Here is a 22,311-nt window from a genome sequence, read left to right as displayed (position 1 = left end):
AAATGAACTGGGAAATGGATTCTTCCTCAGAGACTCCAAAAAGAAAGAAAGAATGCAGCTCTGCTAACATACTGATTTTGGCTTTGTAAGACCCTATGTAGTGGGCCCAGCTGAGCCCACCTGGACTTCTGACAAACAAAAACTATGAGATAAATTTGGGTTGTTTTATGATGCAAAGTATGTAGTGATTTGTGAAACAGGAATAGAAAATAAAGTAAGCAAAAATGCTAATGTACTCAGGAGGACAGGCTTGTAGCCCAAGGAACCGCATAGATTCAGAGTTTTCTCTGTGCTCTAATTTCCTTCTCATATCTTGGTAAGTGCCACAAAATGCCAAGAAGTGATCCTAGAGCTCACACTAGGAAGAGCAATATGGTCATAATGACGAACTTAAACCTAAGAAGTTGAAAACCTGTAGCTATAAGCCAGTAGGAATTCATTCCCCTTTGAGTTTCTAAATTAGGAAAAATTTAAATGCTATGATTTCACCTCCTATCCTCTCCAGGAAGAAAAAATATACTAGTTTCAGGATTGTCAAAAATAATAATTGAGGGCTTCCCTGGTGGCGCAGTGGTTGAGAGTCCGCCTGCTGATGCAGAGGGCGCGGGTTCGTGCCCCGGTCGGGGAGGATCCCACATGCCGCGGAGCGGCTGGGCCCGTGAGCCATGGCCGCTGAGCCTGCGTGTCCGGAGCCTGTGCTCTGCAACGGGAGAGGCCACAACAGTGAGAGGCCCACGTACCACACACACACACACACACACACACACACACACACACACACATAATAATAACAGAAAACAATACTGTATATGTAAAATATATCAAGTACAGTGCATGGCACTCATATAGTATCTATTCAGTTTATTAGAAGTTTTACTGTATTTTGACTTTAAATGTACATTTTCCTAATACTTAATCTAAATCTTACTACCTTCTTTATTTTTAAAGCCAGAAGCTGAGCACTACATAGTTTAACTTTTAGACAGAAGATTTTTACATTAATCTTTAACCCATGAATTTGATGTTATCCCATAAGGTTATTTGGTATATAGTGTTTTACTTCATCAATGTAAGAAAGTGAGAAAAATGTAAGTTCCGCTTTAATGAGGAAAGCAGCAGTTTTTAATTGTTCGCTACTCACAGGAGACACGACAGATGTTCTTCATACATATCACAACTCCCAAGAATATACCAAAGTTTTGATGAAATTCCTCAAAGTTGATGGGATACATGAAGAGCATCACAGACTTTTCTCAATACTGTATTCATGAAAGTACATTATGAGTGCAGTTGGCCCTCCAGATTCAACAAACCTCAGATCAAAAATATTTGGGGGGGGGGCGGGGGGCTTCCCTGGTGGCACAGTGGTTGAGAGTCCTGCGCTCTGCAACGGGAGAGGCCGCAGCGTTGAGGCCCGCGTACCGCAAAAAAAAAAAACAAAAAAAAAAAAAAAAAAAAAAATATATATATATATATATATTTGGGGGGAAGAAATTCCAGAAAGTTCCAAAAAGCAAATCTTGTATTTGCCTCCTGCCTGGCAACTATTTACAAAGCATTTACATTGTATTAGGTATCATAAGTAATGTAGAGATGATTTAAAGAATACGGGAGGATGTGCTTAGGTTATATGCAAATACAGTGCCATTTTACATAAGGGACTTCAGCATCAACAGATTTTGGTATCTGCAGTGGATCCTGGAACCGAACCCCACAGATACCAAGGGATGACTGTATGTGAATAGTGAAATCAGCCCAATATCTCAAAATATTATTTAATAATATCAGTAGTCCAATTTTTAAGTCAAACTTCATTTTTTCAAGTGAGTCTTGATTATTCCCAGACCTTTAATTCCTACGTGAATTAAGGTAAGCAAGTTCTTGTTTTATAGTTTAAAATTACAACAGAACAACATTAGAAATATATAAATACAAAGAATTTACAGATTAATGGTTATGAATATGAACAGTGCTAACGAAAGTTTTTACTAATAACATCATTTTAGATTTGGTAATCATATCAGCTATACAAAACAGTGTCCATAGCATTAATTTTGCTCAAGGTAGATGTATAAAATATACCTATTGATCATTGCTTTTCCTCACTAAAAACTTATCTTTGTAAAAGTAATATAGAAACTCACAGCTCACCAAGAATTACAATAATTCATAATCACCGCTTAGGAGTGCATCAATAATTCCTCATTATGAAGAGGGCACAAATAAGATACAGATTATGTACAATTCCCATTACAACACTAGTAAGCTTACCTTCCCCCACACCATGCAAAGTACATCAAAATTCAGGTAAATGAAAGAAAGATTACCTCAGAAGTAACCCTCAATCCAACATCCACACTTCAACGATCATTAAAACCTATCTTACAATGATAAAAGATACTAGTGACTCTCAACACCATGACTGAGAAATGATGCTATACTTATATTAAATAATTAGTAAAGAAATCAAAAGAACAAACATTAGAAGTATGATGTTTTAATTTAATCATCTCTTCCACTATAGAGAGGAAGAAATGAAAGGTCTCACAGAAATGTTTATAGTGGGATTGGTGGAGCAGAAGAAAATGACAACTGGAATGCATGCAAATCACAGTATCATGACTTTACCATCTCAAAATGTGGATATGCTATACTGCACGAGCTTTATATAGAAAAAGTCTCACTTGGGAAGAAGGGATGTATATGGAACAAAAACTACAAGCTATTCTCTCACATGGATTTATGAAAATTCTGAGGTAGTATTATAAGTTCCACCACAAATTGTAAGTTCCCAGGGAAAACTCAACATTATTGCCAAAGCTACCAAATAGATGACTGCTGTACTGTCTTCAAGCCACACCACATGCATGCCTGTTGGGGTTGTGATGGATTATTATTATTTTTGAATGACCTTTAACAATTATAATTACCATACCATATACTGAGTACTCATTAAGTTCCTGACACTGTTTCAAGCATTGTATATACGTTAAATATTTGAATGTTCACAACAAGACTATGAGTTAAGTATTATCTTTAAAGATAAGGAAACTGAGGCACAGAGAAGTTATATGATTTGCCCAAGGTGACCCAGATAATAAGTGGTAGACTCATGACAACCTGATTAGTAACTACCCTACGACATTGATTATATACTTACAATGAGCCAGAAGATAATACTGAGGAAACAAAAACACAGTCAATTTGGCTGTAACATACACATTCCTTATTTGAAGGGTTACCTATATGGAATGTCATTATGAAGTTTAATAATTCACAAATGTATAGTTCAGAAAGAAGCTCTTATATTAAAACAAACTAGCATAAGACATCCAATGTGTAAACTATGTAAAACTGCAGAAAATTTAAGGATTATTGCTACTTGGACGTCAAAAGTTTCAGTAATCTTTAAGAGAAATAAAATCAGTGAAATGACAGAAAATATGAAATATACATATCTGTCCCAGCACACAGATCACTGGCAGACAAATAACTACAGACTGATATAGTCAACTAAATAAAACTTCTAAATAATGTCACTTACATTAATAATTCCTGGGCTTCCCTGGTGGCGCAGTGGTTGAGAGTCCGCCTGCCGTTGCAGGGGACGCGGGTTCGTGCCTGGGTCCAGGAGGATCCCACATGCCGCGGAGCGGCTGGGCCCGTGAGCCATGGCCGCTGAGCCTGCGCATCCGGAGCCTGTGCTCCGCAACAGGAGAGGCCACAACGGTGAGAGGCCCGCGTACCGCGCAAAAAAAAAAAATAATAATTCCTAGCTAAGTAATCCTACTTTTTTTAATAAGCGCAACTCCAAAGTTGGTAAAATTATGACAAAGTTGATGCAGTAACATTCTGATGACAGTGTAAACTTGCTCAACTCTTTGGGGAGGCAAAAATTTGGCAACTGTAGAAACATTTATATCCTTTGACCTAGAATCTCATTTGAGATTGGTATCTACAGAAATAATTCAAAATAAAAGATCTATGCACAGAGACGCTTAATTCAATGTTAAAACAGGCAGAAACTGAAAGTTATTTTCCTGTTGGACCTTTAAAATTGAGGCAATTTTAGGAACTTCGCTGGTGGCACAGTGGTTAAGAATCTGCCTGCCAATGCACGGGACACGGGTTCAAGCCCTGGTCTGAGAAGATCTCACATGCCGGGGAGCAACTAATTCCATGTGTCACAACTACTGAGCCCACGTGCCACAACTACTGAAGCCCGCGCGCCTAGAGCCCGTGCTCCGCAAGAAGTGAAGCCACCTCAATGAGAAGCCCGCGCCCCGCAAAGAAGAGTAGCGCCCGCTCTCTCCAGCAAGTAGAGAAAGCCCACGTGCAGCAAGGAAGACCCAACGCAGCCAAAAATAAATAAACAAATCAATAAAAAACAAACACCTATGTTCTAAATTACCACAATATTATAGTTTAAATAATTAAAAACTTAATGGCAGTAGCATTCTCTCAGAACAAGATTAAACATGTCTTAGGAAAGCAGCATACACAGCACTGTAAATCTGGAATATTCTTACAAACTATTTTACAAAGATTAGGATTCAATTATCAATGACCTTAAAGACCCATGAACTTTTTTGTTTCTTGATCTGAAGAAGGGCATCTCTATTTTTGAACACACTTTACAACGATGTTCCTACAGTTTTGAAAACAGTGTTTACAGTGGATTTTTCAAGTCACTGTAACAAATTTAAATTTAATTACAAAATATCATTGCTATTGCATTTGTCTTTCAGGGCACTTAACCCTACTGGGATGACTTTTTAACAAGCTTCTCACCTTCACAGTTTTGGTACAACAGACCAAGCATATAGGCTTTCCGATTATGCCTAGAAAAACTATTACTGACAGTGGTTATAAATTTCTTCAGATAGGACAAAAAACGTGCTCAGAGGAACAGTTTTTGTTCTGATTTCAAATATACACATTAAATTTATTTACTGTTACTATCTCCAAAATTTTAAATTCCTAAGAAATTGTAACTTTCACATAATAATTTACAGATTAGTCAACAGGCCTAAGGTCCATCAGGAGTAACCCCTTTTACTCCATCATATTCACAATAGTTTTGCTCTTGGCCTGACCAGTTTTAAAACTCTTCATTAAACAAAGACAATTTTATACCACTTAAAGGCACAAAAATAGTCCCATCTCTTCCGTCCTCTGCCTCCTTCTAGCGTCAGTTCAACCAGCGAACACAGAAAACACACTCTCGGCCCTGGTCCCCAGGATATCAATTTAAAAAAAGCACAGGTGATTTCCCTACAGAACGTTTGCAGTCCACCCAGGAAGGTTAAAAAAAAAAAAGGGGGGTAAAATACCAGAATCAATCTGCACCCGCACCTCAGCCCCGCCCCATCTGAAAAAGTGGGGGGTGGCGGGAGTGTGAAGGGGCAGAAAGGACAGAAAAGGCCGAGACTTCCAGCTCCCAGGTTCTGCATACTATTTGTTCCATCAGCTCCCACCGCAGCCAGAGACCCTGACCCTGTTTTCTGCCGCGCCTCCTGATCCTCCCCCTCGCCACCATCACATACAGTTCCCAACCACTGAGTGGGGAGACCACAGCCGGCCCTCTTCCTGTTCAACCCAAGGACTGAAGGGGGCTCTCCTTGCACCCTCGGCAAATCCGACGTGTGCCCCAGGGATCTCCAAACTGACCAGACAAGGGAACGATATAGCAGGGGGAGGGGTCTAAGAGGAGCCGTTATTCCTTTTTCCTCCTCGTCAGGAAAGCGCGCGAGCGGGGAGGGGCCGGAACAACAAATGCCAGTTACCTAACGGTCCGGCCTGTTCGGCCGGGCTCCCGAAGCCAACGCCGCGCGGGCCGCTAAAGCTGCAGCACAGCCACAGCCGCCCCGAGGGCTAGGCACTGGCAGGAGCGCCCGAGGTGATGGGAAGCGGGGGGTGGGGACTATGGTGAGCGACGTCGCCATGTTAGTGCCTTCTTTCTCTGTATCCCTACAGTCTCCAGTCCTGCGGCCCTCTCCTCATCACTACTCACCTTTCCAGGTCACTAGTTCATGCTTCTTTCGGTCGCTGGGGAGACCCGAGCTCAGCGGTGTTTACAAACCACCCCTGGAGAAAACGACTGAACCGCACTTTAAAGGCCACGGGCTCCCACAGGCTTCCGTCCTCTCTCGCGAGATCGGACTGACAACCCTTCTCTCCGCCCCCCTCCCGACATCCCTCCTTTCTTCTCGCGCCCCTCCTCTCCACGCACACGCCCCTTCTTGCCTTCCTTCTGACGGAGCGCCTCCGGATCAGGTGGTTCAGTCAGGCTTAAGGAAGGGGGCGGGAACCAAAGAATACTCGGGCGCTGGTTATTGGATACAGAACCCGAAGGGCGGGAAGCAGTTCTGGAGGGGGCGGGACCAGGGAGTTAGAAGAGTGGCGTCTCTGTACCCGGGAGCTGCGGAAGGCTGTGATTGGCAGCCGGCTGGAGGTGGGCGCGACTGTAGGGCGCTGGAGCAGGTGGATGTTGAGGTCGCGTGAGGAGGTTGATGGTGTGCAGGGAGGAAAGGTGAACTCTGGGAAGGCTGCCGGTGGCGGGAGAGAAAGCAGGAGGAATCCTCTGAGCCCAGCTCCGGAAACCTGGTATTTCCGTTGCTGTCATTTCCCGGCCCTTGGTAGGGAGGAGGGTAAAGCGTAGGGAGGCGCGCACCGAAACTCGCCTTCCGGCTGCACTGAAGCCTGAGAAGGAGAGCTTCGGTTTAGAAGACGCGGAGTTTGCTGGAAATTACCCAAGCCCCCTACGCGCCTGAAACGGGGAAGCAAGATGTCAGTTCCGAAATAAATGAAATAAGCCTTTTCCATGAATGGCGTTTGTTCGAATTTTACTAAGCTGTAGCTGGAACTGATTCCTCCGGCTCTTAGCGCCCAGTACAGTGTATGATGTTAGCATATAATTATGTTCTAAGTAACTTACTAAAAGGAAATACAGTGCCTTCCACTATATCTCCCTAACTTAAAATAGTGCAAGAGGAAAATCCTCCATATTATGGTGTATCCTATTTTATCAATTTTCCTTTACTTAGCAGTTATAGATAAAAATATATCAATTTTAGTAGAGATAATTCCAAACCTTTAAAACATCAACAACTCCGTATTAACACTTGAGAGGACCAAAGGACACCAAATTAATACGGCGTAGAAATAGCACTCTTTCCATAATACTGTCCTACTGCTTATAGGCCGATGCAATGCCTAGGAAATAACTGTCAAGCTTTGAAAGTAGCTGTTTAAAAAGAAGGCGGGGCGGGGGAGCTAATCATTTGATTAACATAAAGGACAAAAAAGACCGTATTTATTGCTCTTCAGTTGACACAGATACATTCCTACAAACAAAGAGAAGTGCTGAAAATATTTCTTAATGTTGTTCTATGATTCTCTTTACAACTTAAATGTTTCGAATGTTAAAGGTAGGGATATTGATTGTTCAATAAATACACCCTAGCACCCTTGAAAAGTATGATGGGGACCCTGCGAAAATTTGCATTAATTATTTATTCAAAAAGCACGTTTTTTTCAGTGCCTTGTTTTCCACTTATTAAGTGATGATTTCTAGTCTATAGCAAAATTATGTATTAAGTTTACATATGAACATTAAATGCACTCAAACATTATCTCCAAACTCAAATGAAACTGAAATTGTTGTTAGATTGTGGGGCATAGTATTTGAGAGTTAATGAACCTACAGTTCAATAATGGTATCTGCCATAAAAGTGACATTGTAATGGCACTGGACCTTTTAGCAGGTTTCTGGCCTCTATACATGTATGTGAGCCAACTCACTCCTCTTTCAAAACTAATTTCATTACTCAAGAGACCTGAAAGAAGCCAAATTGACACTGTTTATGTCTCAAGTTAAAAGTACCATCTCTACATAACATTAGTAACATTGTAGTAGTGTTAGTGTAGTGTAGCACTGATTATTAAAACCTCAGCGGTTCAGAATACTGATGATGAACATGGTGATGGACAAAATGTGTGACTGACAGATCACAGATTGCTCGGTCTAGAATATATTCACTAAAATGTGCGCAAATGAGTTATAAATGTTATGGCATTTCAAAGTAGATAGGCCTTTTTTTTTTTTTTTTGCGGTACGCGGGCCTCTCACTGTTGTGGCCTCTCCCGTTGCAGAGCACAGGCTCCGGACGCGCAGGCTCAGCGGCCATGGCTCACGGGCCCAGCCGCTCCGCGGCATGTGGGATCGGGGCACGAACCGTGTCCCCTGCATCGGCAGGCGGACTCTCAACCACTGCGCCACCAGGGAAGCCCTCTCTCTTCAAAATTTAAGCTCCTTTGAGAAAGAAGCTCTAAATTACAAAACATATAAGAGGAGATAGAGTACTTAAATCATTTGGGAGAAAGAAGTACAGATTCTTGCCAAGAACCTGTGCCAATTTTTAGAGATTATCAACAGATTGACAGCCGAAAGGATATGACCTAGGGAGACAATTTACAAAATTGACATTTCTATTGATTTGTAAGTGAGATGTGTATTGCAGCCTGTTTTCTCACTGACAGATTAGACCAGTGGTTCTCTAACTTTTTGACTTTGGGACCCTACACCTGATAACAACATCTTAACATAAATAACACTTTGGGGAAAAATAATTATATTTTCTAACACAAAAATAGAAGAATGACATTGTTTTCCTGTTTGCAAATCGTTATGTCATGGCTTAGTAGAAGATAGTTGCATTATTGTATCTGCTTCTGCATTTGATCTGCTGCAATATGTTTTGGTTGAAGTGTATGACGAAAATCTAGCCTCACAGAACTATGTAAATGGAAAAGGGAGGACCTCATGAACTCCCTGAAAGGCTCTTGGGGCCCTCAGAATTCTCAGACCACACTTTAAGAATCACTGGATTAGCAGTACATTGCAATAGGGAGGAGGAAACAAGTCTTCCAATGAACCAGTTGACAGCTTTTTGAAAGATAAGGAGTCTGAGTCATGACATGCCGGGAATCATAGTATTCTGGTAGTACTTCTTTGAGAAGCACTGTAAACTTTGAATTTTATGTATATACAGATCACCTGGGTTCCTTGTTAAAATTCAGATTCTGATTCAAAAGATCTGATGCGAGGCTACAGAACCTATAGTTCTAACAAGCTCCCAGGTGATGCCAATGGTGCTGATCCATGGACATCACTTTGAGTAGCAATGCTGTAGTAAATTATGATATACACATCACCAGAAAACCTACAGAATGCACAAGTAAGCTTGCGTGTGTGTGTGTGTGTGTGTGAGGGAAGTGTAGGATAGGGATAGGTGGAGGAAAGAGAGAAGTATAAATAAATGCATGCTATCTACCAATACTTTTTTTAAAACTATTTAAAAGATGCTATCGTTTTTTATAAATCCTATACTATGACAAATTTTCACTACTACTTGTCAACCAGCAAAGCAAACTAAGGCATAATGTTGCTATGTTTGTTGAGGCAGAGGAGAAGGGTATTAGATCTGAAAAAAAAATAATTTTTTCCCCTAATAATGTAAAGGATTGGGCAAGTAATCGATGAACTATGTGTTAGAGTCTTAAGTCCATTTCATTAGCGACAGCATGAAATTATGCAATTTATATATGCTCAGCATGTAGAGAATTCAACAACTCATTTATAATTTCATGTGTAGAAATATTTTAAAAGGCTTTGCAGAGGATAGTACGGCAACAATACAAACTTTTCCTTACTTAACATGCAAAACAAACCATATTGGCTAAAATTATCAAACACAATTTTGCGGTACGCGGGACTCTCACTGTTGTGGCCTCTCCCGTTGCAGAGCACAGGTTCCGGACGCGCAGGCTCAGTGGCCATGGCTCACGGGCCCAGCCGCTCCACGGCATGTGGGATCTTCCCGGACCAGGGCATGAACCTGTGTCCGTTGCATCGGCAGGCAGACTCTTAACCACTGCGCCACCAGGGAAGCCTATCAAACAGACTTTAAAACTTGCAGTAGAAGCATGAGATAGTTTATTTGGTTATTAAATATTATTTCCCATTTCTCTACAATCTTTCCTTAAACTTAACTTCAAGGACATTAATTTCTACCCAACTTTAGCCGCTTAACAACTTGACCACAAAATTTGGTCATTCCTTGGACCTACCTTACTTCTAAGATCTGAACTCTGAAATTTAAAAAATTTGTCTAATTTTTGGCGCTTACTGAAATGGATCTTCAAACTTATTGCAACCTCTGAGCCCTTGATCCCCCCTCTTTTAAAAAAATTTTGATAAAATACACACAAAATTTACCATCTTAACCATTTTAAGTGTACATTTCAGTCATTTTATAAATATATTCATAATGTTGTGCAACCATCACCACCATCCATCTCCATAACTCTTCTCATCTAGTAAACTAAAACTCTATACCCATTAAACTATAGCTGCCCGTCCCCCTCATTTCCCCCACCTCAGCCCCTAGCAACCACAATTCTACCTTTTGTCTCCATGATTTTGACTACTCTAAGTACCTCATATAAGTGAAAACATATGGTGTTTGTCTTTTTGTGACAGGCTTATTTCACTTAGCATAATGTTCTCAGGGTTCATCCGCAGTGTAGCTTGTGTCAGAATTTCCTTCTTTTTGAGGCTGAAAAATATTCCACTGTATGTATATACCACATTTTGTTTATCCATTCATCCATCGATGACACTTAGGGTGCCATTTTAGCTATTGTGAACAACGTTGCTATGACTATGGGCGTACAAGTATCTCTTCAAGACCTTGCTTTCGATTCTTTTGAGTATATACCCAGAAGTGCAATTGCTCGGTCATATGGTAATTCTATTTCTAATTTTTTGAGGAACACCATACTGTTTTCTACAGCAGCCATACCATTTTACATTCCTACTTACTGTGCACAGGGGTTCCATTTTCTCCATATCAATGCCAACATTTGTTATTTTCCATTTTTCTTTGATAGTAGCTATTCTAGTGGGTGCTTGGTGGTATCTCATTGTAGTTTTGATTTGCATTTCCCAATTGATTAGTGATGTTGAGCATCTTTTCATGTGCTTGTTAGCCATTTGACTATCTTTTTTTTGGAGAAATGTCTATGCAAGTCCTTTGGTCATTTTTAAATTGGGTTTTGTTGTTGTTGTTGAGTTTCAGGAGTACTCTATATGTCTGGATATTAATCCCTTATCAGATATATGATTTACAAATATTTTCTCCCATTCTGTGGATTGCCTTTTTACTCCGTTGATGGTTTTCTTATTGCACAAATTTTTAAAAATTTTCATGATGTCTAATTTATCTATTTTTTTCTTTTGTTGCCTGTGCCTTTGGTGTCATATTCAAGAAATCATTGCCAAATCCAATGTCCTGCAAACTCTGCCCTGTTTTCTTCCAAGGGTTTTATAATTTTAGGTCTTACATTTAAGTCTTTAATCCACTTTGAGTTAACTTTTGTATACAGTGTTAAATAAGGTTCCAGCTTTTTTCTTTTGCATGTGGATAGCCAGTTTTCCCAGTATCATTTGCTGAAAAGACTGTCCTTTCTCCATTGAATGGTCTTAGCATTTTTGTCAGAAATTATTTTACAAAAAAAAATTACTCAGCCATAAAAAAGCATGAAATATTGCCTTTTGTAGCAACATTGATGGACCTAGAGAATATTATACGTAGTGAAGTCAGACAGAGAAAGACAAATGCTATATGATATCACCTGTATGTGGAATCTAAAAAACAATACAAATGAATCTACATACAAAACAGAAACAGACTCACACAGAAAACAAATTTATGGTTACCAAAGGGGAGAGGGAGGGAAGAAGGGACAAATTAGGAGTATGGGATTAACAGATACAAATTACTGAACATAAAACTAAAACTGATAAGCAACAAGGATTTACTGTATAGCACATGGAATTATATTCAATACCTTATAATAACCTATAATGGAATATAATCTGAAAAAAATAATTGAATCACTTTGCTGTACACCTGAAACTAACACAATATTGTAAATCAACTATCCTATACCAAAAAAAAAGAAGAGTAAAAATATTATTTGGCCATATATGCAAGGGTTTATTTCTGGGCTCTCTATTCTATTCCATTGGTCTATTATGTCTATCTTTATGCCAGCACCACACAGCTTTGATTACTGTAGCTTTTGTAAGTTTTGAAATCAGAAAGTTCATACTTTTCTTTTTTTGACTTTCTCCACATCTTCCTTTAGTTCTCTGATCATCTTTAAGACAGTTGTTTAAAAGTCTTTGCCTAGTAGATCTGCCATCAGGTCTTTTTCAGGGGCATATTCTGTTGATCTTTTTTTCCTTTTAACGAACCACACTTTCCTGTTTCTTTGAATATTTTGTGATATTTTTTGTTGAAAACTGGACATTTGAATCTAATAATGTGGGATCTCTGGAAATCAGATTCTCCTCCTTCCCCAAGATTTGCGCTTTTTATTATTTTTATTTATTGTTGTAGGCTGTATCTGTGCCAAGGATCAACCTGATGTGTAAACATAAGGTCTTCTCAGGTCTTTTCTGAGTACATGACTTCCCTTGGGCACAAGTGGTCACTGTCCTTACTCCAGCTCTGCACTTCTTTTATTCACATGTACTCCATATCATATACCATACCTTTCCCCTTTTCAAGCCCACAAGTCTCTCTTCAGGAGTATGCTTCAATCTTGTATTAGAATTCTATAACAAAAAAAACACAACATACCAACTTCCCCCAAATCAACTTTTTCCTTGTCATCCCTAAGATAATCATACTAAAAATCAAAGCACGGACTTTGGAATCGAAGATGACCTGAATTTAGATCCTGACTTTGCCACTTAATGGCTATGTAATTTGGGGAACTGTTTAACTCCTCTGAGCCTTTTTACTCTACATCTTGGAAACCAATCCCAATTTTGCATGCTTGTCATGAAAGTTAAATGACATAGTATACGAAGTCCCTAGGATAGGGAATGGCACTTATTTGATGCACATACCCTCTCCTCCTCCAACTGGTTCCCGTCAAATCCTACTGATACAACTTTTGTAGACTCTTTTAAAAAAAATACTCATTGCCGCCATCCTAGACTGGACCCTCGTTGCCTCTCAGCAAAGCTACTATAGCAACCACTGACCATTACTGGCTCCGGTCTATCCTACACTGTTCTTGTATTAAACTTCCTTGGCTCTGGACCTTCAATGGCTGGCTGTGGTCAAATGAATAAAACCCACACTTTTACATCTGACAAATTACATAATTTGGCCCCAGTTTACCTTTGCAGCCTTATCTTACACTATTTCCCTTCCATACCCAGGTTGTTTCTCCCAAACCTTACCACATGCTTTCACTAGCTAAGATACCCTCTTATTCTGGCCTTTCTTCATTCCACCAGTTCAAGGTTTATATTAATTTGTAGAAAAATAACTCTTCTTCATGTGATTCCATTGTTAGAAAACTCTTTCTACTCCCCTGAACATCTTAGTACTTCCTGCCACTCTTCTGGAACTCACCATTCTACTTTGAGTTTTAGCTATTTCCATACATGTCTAGTGTTTGGGGCTAGATGACAAGTTTTTCTTTAGTTCAAACATACTCAAATCTGTATTTTGGGTTAATCCCAAAGGCATTAAAAATACCACATTCCTGCAATGAAGAAAGGTAACAACATGTTACCAAATAACAAGTATGCCTGGAAATCTGAAATACCTTTAGGTATTCTAAATAAATAGATGAATTAGCACTCTACCACTCTTGGGTGCTCTTGTCTCTTGGAGTTTTTAAACAGGCCAAACTTATCAACATGGAAAACTCATTTGGTCTTCAATGCAAAAATATCTTTATTGGCCTCTGTTCAGAAACTAAGAAGTTAGTGAAAAGCATACACCTTTAATATTTGCTTATAAGTCTGGTAGTACTTGCTGCAAAAATGGCATACAATAAACATTTCTGCTGTCAAATAGATGTATTCTAGTGATGTACTTTCAATGTCAGAAACTTGTTACTCCAAGTAAGGTAATATCGCCTGTGGTTATACTTCTAAGTTATACTGATTTTCTAAAGAATTTTTTTTTCCTCAGTACCTTGGAAGCCAGGCAGCCACAGCACAATTTCCTTTTCATTCTCAGGGGATTTCCTCAGCTAAGGGCATGTCTTATAAGAAACCTGTTCCAGAATCAATGTTTCAGGCCTCTTTAAACACCAAACCAGCAGTAAGAGCAGGTTTTTTGTTTGTTTGGCCTAAAATGAACTTGTAACAGAGGACTGGTTAATCTAAGTATTTCCCTAGACTTAAAAAATTTCATATGATTTTACACTATGGACTTTGTGTTAATTGTACAGTACTTCTTTGTAAATTGTAGTAAGATATGTATTTTCTTTTAACCATTTTAAAGTGTACAATTCAGTGGCATTCAGTACATTCATAATGTTGTACAACCATCACCAGAACACCGGTTACCCCAAAAGGACCTCCCACACCTATTAAGCAGTTACTTCCCAATCTCTACTCCCACTAGCCTTTAGTAACCACTAATCTACTGTCTCTATGGACTTTTTGGTTTTTGGTGGCACTGTGCAGCTTGTGGGATTTTAGTTTCCCAACCAGGGATTGAACCTGGGTCCTCAGTGGTGAGAGCGCAGAGTCCTAACCACTAGACCACCAAGGAATTCCCCTGTCTCTACAGATTTGTGTATTCTGAATATTTCATGTAAATATTCAGCCTTTTGTGCTTGGCTTCTTTCACTTAGCCAAGTAAAAGCACTTTCACTTTCATGTTTTCAAGGCTCACTCATGTTGTAACGCTCATCAGTACCTCATTCTTTTCTATGGCTGAATAATATTCCATTATATGGATATACCACATTTTATCATCAGTTTATCCAAACATCAATTTGGTTGTCTCTACCTTTTGGCTATTGTGAATAGTGCTGCTATGAACATCTGTATATAGTTTTTGTTGAATGCCTATAATTCTTTTGGGTATATACCAAGCTGTGGAATTGCTAGGTCATATAATACATGTAATACTTCTTTACATTGCTAAATTCAAATACTGAGTAGTACTATTTAAGAAAAAGGTGAAGGTTCCAGGAAATTATGTAACACAGACTAGGTGATTAACCAACCAGAAAGTGGTAGTAGCTCTAGCTCTTTAGTGTTTTTGACACTTTATAGAGAGTGGGAAGGATACAGATAAGTTAGTGATCCTCAAATAATGTGCTCAAAAATTACCTGAGAAACCTTTTTAAAAATGCAGATGGCTGAGTTTCAAGGCCAAAGACTCTAATTCAGTAGGTCTGGAGCGTAGGGATTTGTACTTTAGACATCCTAGGTGATTCTGATGGAGATGGGTCTTCCCACTGCACTCTGACAAACCCTTGTAGCTGACGGCTCTTAACTGAAATCAAATTAGGCAGAAGGGATTAAAGGAATAAAATGAAGCTTTCCAACTGTCAGCCTAACCTTTTATAGAAACCCTGAAACTGTGATGACAAATAATGTTAATGGTACAATATATTTGCTAGGGGGAAAGCTCAGTCTTCCTAAAGTAGCACCCCTTTCTTCATTTTAATAGGCAAAATTTGACCAATAAGCAACACGTAGTATTAGAAACAGAATACTATTGAACCAATTGTCATTCTCAAGACTCCTATTATAAACATTTGTTGGTATCAAAGATGAGCAATGCTTTAGCAACTTTTGGCTTTAAATTTAAATTCAGTTTACTTTTTGATATTTGGTTTTTAATGAGAGCCTTGTTTAAGCAAGAAACTAGCTGCTAGTTAGATTGAGTTTCTTTTTAGAAGACAGATAAGATTCACTATAGACACACAACTACTTAACGTGAGACCTACTGAAAAGTAAAAATCACCTCCCTAATCCCAACACCCATTTAATAAGGCTTCAATTCCTAAAAACCCGACGTGATTTATTTTTAGATCCAGCTGTGTTAAGACCAGCCAGGTTAGTCCTGGAAGGTGATTCTGCTTCCAAGTATTGTAATTCACGTTATTAGCCCTTAAAAACACAAAACCATCTTGAGCAATTAATATCTTGATTTAATTAATCATATTTCATAGAAGCTCAAACCACTCAAACATTTCCCCTTTACATGAATAAACAAAAGCCCTATAATTTACAATGTTCAGAACACTATATAAAAGAATTCCCATAAAAATTACATTAGGATCTTTTCCATCACCAGAGCAACTGCAGTAGTTTCCTCTGACTTGTACAGCCTCTGCCTGAATACATGTTCTTCTTTGTGATGATCTAAACTTAAATTAGGTAAGTACAAATCACAGCAAAAATTAAAGTTTTCATCTTTAATGACTTTGGAAATAACGTACATTTTCATGACACCAATGCTACAGTTTTTGGAGTCACAGTAAGATACACAGAATTACATCCGTAATTAACATGAATGCCAACATTTCAAGCAGTAATTTCTGTTACATGGCAAACAAAATCAAGAAAGCAACCATCAAACAAAAGAGACCCATAGCTTCAGACAAGGCAAATCCCAGGATAGCATATGAGAACAGCTGCTGTTTCAGCGAAGGGTTTCTAAAAGAGACAACACATATCATTGTTACTCTGAAATATAATTTGTATTTTAACATGGTTGGTAAATGTTAAAGAACCAGATTACGAGCGTGAGGATCTTTGTAAATTGGAAAGGACCGGAACAGTGTTTTGCCTAGTTCTCTTTTGGTTCTGCCTTTGACATTCCTTTCTCCTCATTCCTAATCATATGGGGAAAGGGAGGCACTGTCTCTCTATATCAATGTAAGTGGTTAGTCTTCATCCATTTTGAGGGATTCTGACATTCTTCTTATCCCCGTGAAAGTTTGTTCTATACTTTTTAAGATTTGTTAGTTTAAAAATAAGGTCTTAAATAATAAAACGGAAGCTGATGTTTTTAAAGCATGAGCTCTCTTAATTATATTCCCACTACAACTTAAAAATTAAAGAGTGCAGACTCTGAACTCAAAGTGAGTTAAAATTTATTTTCTGACACTGGCTTTGACTTTGGACAAGCCGTATAACCTCTGTGTCTCTAGTCCTTCACAGGTAAACCAGTGTTTCTCCAAGGCGTGTTGGGAGCAGTGAGATAACTGCATGCAAAGACCTCAAAATATAATGCAAGACACAGACAGGCACTTAATACAAAGTAGCTATGATGATTTCACTAGTTTCCTAAGTTTCCAATTATTTCAAGCATGTTTTTAAACTAGTTTATTCGGCAACAGGAATTACCTGGCGTAACCAATGATGAGGCTGCCGAAGACTGTGCCAATACCAGCACCAGAACCAGCCACTCCTACTGTTGCAGCACCTGCACCTATAAATTTGGCCGCAGTATCAATGTCTCTGCTGACTGCACTGGTCTGGAACTCCCTTTGGATTAACTGAGACACACCATTCTGGGCCCCATTAAATACCGTAGAGCTCTAGAGAACAGGAAATAAAGGCAAAGGTCAAATCAGCAATCACAGTTAGCTATTTTAATTACCGTACTGTCAAAATGATAACCACTTCTCTATTTTTGTAGCTGAGTTTGAAAAGGTGGTGTGGCACAACAGAAAAATCTGGGGCTTAGAATAATTCCCATCTTGCAGAATAGGAACAGCAATATCACGCTGCATAAGGTTTTCGAAAATTAAAGAAACGGTGTACGTGCATATGCTTTTTATTTTAAATTAATTTATTTTTGGCTGCATTGGGTCTTCATTGCTGCGCGTGGGCTTTCTCTAGTTGTGGCGAGCAGGGGCTACTCTTCATTGCAGTGAGCGGGCTTCTCATTGCAGTGGCTTCTCTTGTTGCAGAGCACGGGCTCTAGGTGCGCAGGCTTCAGTAGTTGTGGCATGTGGGCTCAGCAGTTATGGCTCGCGGGCTCTAGAGCACAGGCTCAGTAGTTGTGGTGTACGGGCTTAGTTGCTCCACGGCATGTGGGATCTTCCTGGACCACAGCTCGAACCCATATCCCCTGCATTGGCAGGCAGATTCTTAACCACTGCACCACCAGGGAAGCCCTGCATATGCTTTTTAATAGAGTAGGCTGTTCAGTAACTGTTGCTATCATAATCTTAAATATAGGCAACTCAAAACCGTATACTTAAGTATATATACTGACTATATTTCTTAGCCAATTCAGGTGGATAAGTTTTGGATACAGAAGTTTCTTTCATTGGCTCATTCTCTGCAAATTTTTTGGATGAAAGGGTGGAAAGGACCCTCTCAGACCACTCATTAATGAGGTTTTTCCCCTTCACTTTAATCGAAACCATAAGGCTTATTTGGTAGTGTTACTTAATTTCTATTATTACTACATTTACCTCTCCAGTCCTAGCCTCTGGTCGAGATAACACTGATGCAGAAATTGGTCTGTATGCAACTCTGGATCCAGCTCGGATCTGTTAATGAAAAAAGATTCCATGTATTAAGTAAAAATACAGATAAAACTTCAATGACCCTTCTTGCACCATGAATTCTAAAAAGGCAAGCTGCAAAAATGAGTAAGAAGAATTATGACTTTCCTCTATTGATTCTTATCTTGTCTGTTTGGTCATTTTTCAAGGCACAAAGCAATTTTAATAAAATTGTTAATGCAATTTTAAAGCTTGCTTCATAATGTATTTGTGATATCCTGAACAAAACTTCTAAGAACAATTAGTTAAAAAGAATAAGTATTGCTTTTAAAATTTCAATTATTGTAGCGCCACAATTCAGATCAGAAAACCAGCAATAAAGACCCCACATTCTTTGGTTAAGTTTAAGTGGATCAACAAGTAGGTACAACAGCACTATAAACAGCGTGTCATTTTAAATAGCCCATTAGTTAACATGAGCTCCCGCTATTTCTAGGATATTCTTATGTCCATTAATCATAGAATTAAAAAGCAGCTTAAGCAATTCCACATCAGTGGAAGAACAATAGTTGAAATACTCTGACCATAAGGACACGTTCCAGTCCACCTTCTCCGCCCTTGAGTGTCCACTAAATTAAGGTCACAGAAAACCCCTTCAGAACCAAGACCTGATTCTCTAAGACAAACCCCCGAGATCTTCACTTCATCAAGTGTCCAAAATGGTTTTGGAAATAACATCCCAGAAGCAGGAGGGGAGATTTTCGGGTCCTGCACCAGCCGCCTCCGCCCACACAGGGTGAGGAAAGTCCCTCCCTCTGCAGCAGCGAGACTGACCTACAGATCAGCAAGTGAGAGTGCAGCCGCGACGCTAGGCCTCAGGGGCCCCCTCCACCCTCCACTGCACCCCAACCCTCGCGAGGCCGCGATCCAACAGGGTGTCGGAGGAGGTGGGGTGGGGGGCCGCTCCGGAACGAGGGGCAAGAAGGGTTTGACCTACACCGAGCTGGGCCTGACAGCTAGGCCTCGGCGGCTCTCCACCCCGCGAGTGGAGGGGAGGAGCGGAATGAGAAGCCCCAGGAAGAGGAGGAAAGGGAGAAAAGGACACAGAGGTCATGGGGCTAGGGAGAGCTGTCCCGAGAGGGCGGTGTGTCCTGCCCCGAGGTGACCCGTTCAACAACGTGGACACCCGGGCCAAGTGGTCGGGGCCTCGAGCCCCCGGCCCAGCCTGGGCTACGCACCAGCGCTGGGGTGCAGGCGAGCTTGGCGCAGGCGAACATCTTGCACTCTTCGGGGCGGCGCGGCTGGAGGACTTGGGTGACAAACGACTAGGGCTCCTCTCCGGCTTCCTCTCTGCGGAGGCAAAGAGGCTTAAGGTCAAGTGCCCTCCGAGGGCCCGTCCTTCCACCCAGGTCCCGCGGGCACGCGGTCAGCTCGGGTCCCGCGCCAAGCGAGGCGACAGCAGAATGAATGGGTCCCTCCTGGGCGCGGCTCCACCTCGGCCAGGTCCGGCTCCCGCACCCTCCGCTTACCTTCCCGGGAGGCGGCAGCGGCCGACTCAGCAGAAGTCGAAGGAATGGGGCTGGGTGCGCAGGCGCGGTCCGGCTCTTATCCGCGCCGCGGCACCCGGATGCAGAAGGCGGGGAATCGGGTACAGCTGGGAAGACGCTCAAGGTCACTGTGTAACAACTTTATTGGTAACCAGTCGGGAAAGGCAGCGACAGCCGCCCGGAGACGGACTGAGGAGCAGAGGGTGGCGGAGAGACAAGAAGAAGAAATAAAGACCAGCGCAGGCAGAGAGAACCGAACAAGTTGTTTCGCCTTTGATCTAGGCTGGTCGGAGGATAGTGGGACTTTGTCTTTCAGTTGATGAGATTTGGCCTTTTATCAGTTCCTAGGTCCCTTTCATAGAGGAGCTCCCTTCCTGGTCATTCTCCTCTGTGAAATGGGACTCAGTGTGGGGAAACGGTTCATTCTCTGCTTGGCAGAAGCGATTAGGGTTCCCAGCAAAGTGAAAATACATTTCTTTAAAGGAATCTGGAAAAGGTTCCAGAGTCTGGAATAATCGTTTGGGTGAAAGTGGGCCTGACCTACTGGGACAAAGGAATAAGCAAATGAATAGATCTAAGAGCTTCGTGACTTGGGCACAAAATTGCCTCTTGGTAAAGTGAGGCAGGTCGGTTTTTCAATCCCAGCCCCATGGTTGGGAGAATTAAGGGATTGTAAATGTTTTTTCATGTAGAGCCAGGGACTAAAGAAAGTCTGAGTTTTTTCAAAACTGACCCAACTTTAACACCTGTTTTTGGTAACTTTGGACTTCAGATGAATACAGAAATGTCTCAGAAAAATGGCTCTTTCTGGACTTCTGTTAAGTCCTTGAATTCTGTAAATCTGACTTAACAGTTCTAACAAGTGGCTATCAGAGGTGATACAAGTCAACATAAAAGAAGAAATATCTAGTGTGCCCAGATGATGGGATGGCTGGGGACTGAAATCCTACCCACTTGGTCAACAGCCCTGGTACAACATGGACCCAGAGGATCACTTCTTTTTCTAGTTGGCACAAAGGTGCAGTATCATCTAGCAGTAATCCTGGGGAGAAGCCCTCAGAACTAAAATTTGAAGAGTGAATAAGACTTTGTCACTGATCTAACTTCACAGACAAATGCTTCAAAATCACACACGAGCTAATCATTTTAGTTTCAATCTCTTTTTAAAAATTAATTACTTTTTATTTTTGGCTGTGTCAGGTCTTAGTTGCAGCACGCGAGATCTTCGTTGCAGCACGCAGGGTTCTCTCCAGTTGCAGCGCGCTGGCTCTCTAGTTGAGGCGTGTGGGCTTAGTTGCCCCGTGGCATGTGGGATCTTCCCGGACCAGGGATTAAACCCATATCCCCTGCATTGGAAGGCGGATTCTTAACCACTGGACCACGAGGGAAGTCCCCAGGTTCAATCTTTAGCCCATAAAAGAGATAATGCATACGTGCAGTTCAAAGAGAAATTATTAGTATATTTTCTCAAGTACTCAGTTCTTGCCTGAAGTATGTGGTAAGATGTCCTGTGATGCTTAAAGTAGAATAAACAATAATGCTCTGTATTAGTCAGAGTTCTCCAGAGAAACAGAACCAGCTGGAAGAAAAACTGACCTCCCTCAGTAGGATCCTACAGGTTCTGCTTCTGTGGAGAACCCTGAGTAGTACAGAGCACTATTGTTTATATATAGAGAGAGAGACAGACAGACTGACAGGATAACCATGAGGAATGGGCTTATGTGGTTATAGAAGCTGAGAAGTCCCATGAGCTGATGTCTCCAAGCTGGAGACTCAGGAAAGCTGGTGGTATAATTCAATTGAAATCTGAAGGCCTGAGAACCAAAGAGGCCAATGATATAAATCCCAGTCTGAGAAGATAAGATGGAATGTCCCATACCAAAGCCAGACAAAGATGTCACAAAAAAAGAAAACTACAGGCCAATATCACTGATGAACACAGATGCAAAAATCCTCAACAAAATACTAGCAAACAGAATCCAACAGCACCTTAAAAGGATCATACACCATGATCAAGTGGGGTTTATCCCAGGAATGCAAGGATTCTTCAATATATGCAAGTCAATCAATGTGATACACCATATTAACAAATTGAAGGAGAAAAACCATATGATCATGTCAATAGATGCAGAAATAGCTTTCAACAAAATTCAACACCCATTTATGATAAAAACTCTCCAGAAAGTGGGCATAGAGGGAACCTACCTCAACATAATAAAGGCAATATACGACAAATCCACAGCAAACATCATCCTCAACGGTGAAAAACTGAAAGCATTTCCTCTAAGATCAGGAACAAGACAAGGATGTCCACTCTCACCACTATTATTCAACATAGTTTTGGAAGTCCTAGCCACAGCAATCAGAGAAGAAAAATAAATAAAAGGAATACAAATTGGAAAAGAAG

General features: G+C 40.6%; 2 protein-coding genes across 4 annotated transcripts in view; both read right to left on the bottom strand.

The window, feature by feature from the left end:
• The window catches only part of ATF2 (activating transcription factor 2), a 79,730-nt gene extending 73,549 nt beyond the window's left edge, over positions 1-6,181 (bottom strand). For all 3 annotated transcript variants that reach the window (XR_003793953.1, XM_029225365.1, XM_029225364.1), the window contains exon 1: positions 6,014-6,181. The gene's annotated coding sequence lies outside the window, so the exon portion shown is untranslated. The remainder of the gene's footprint in view (positions 1-6,013) is intronic.
• A 10,115-nt stretch (positions 6,182-16,296) lies between these two features.
• ATP5MC3 (ATP synthase membrane subunit c locus 3) lies at positions 16,297-19,973 on the bottom strand. Its single transcript, XM_029226126.1, has 5 exons — positions 19,887-19,973; positions 19,596-19,707; positions 18,325-18,402; positions 17,246-17,439; positions 16,297-16,552 (listed from the first exon to the last, which is right to left on the bottom strand). Exons 2-5 carry the CDS (start codon positions 19,632-19,634, stop codon positions 16,438-16,440), a joined length of 426 nt encoding a protein of 141 aa, XP_029081959.1. The 5' UTR covers positions 19,635-19,707; positions 19,887-19,973; the 3' UTR covers positions 16,297-16,437.
• Between the last annotated feature and the right edge of the window lie 2,338 nt (positions 19,974-22,311).

The sequence above is a fragment of the Monodon monoceros genome, unplaced genomic scaffold (assembly GCF_005190385.1).
Source record: "Monodon monoceros isolate NGI ecotype Baffin Bay Population unplaced genomic scaffold, NGI_Narwhal_1 Super_Scaffold_16, whole genome shotgun sequence".
Taxonomy (NCBI): Eukaryota; Metazoa; Chordata; class Mammalia; order Artiodactyla; family Monodontidae; genus Monodon; species Monodon monoceros.
The sequence above is the reverse complement of the archived record's forward strand: the minus strand, read 5'-3'. Positions and strand labels throughout refer to the sequence as shown.

What these genes read in the sequence shown, in the direction of transcription:
- ATP5MC3 (XM_029226126.1), bottom strand. Translation starts at nt 19,634, where the DNA reads ATGTTCGCCTGCGCCAAGCTCGCCTGCACCCCAGCGCTG. An exon ending in CAGAGGCTAGGACTGGAGAG is followed by an intron (nt 17,440 to 18,324) that starts GTAAATGTAGTA and finishes CCTGTTCTCTAG; the next exon opens with AGCTCTACGGTATTTAATGG. An exon ending in CTCATCATTGGTTACGCCAG is followed by an intron (nt 16,553 to 17,245) that starts GTAATTCCTGTT and finishes TGTCTCTTTTAG; the next exon opens with AAACCCTTCGCTGAAACAGC.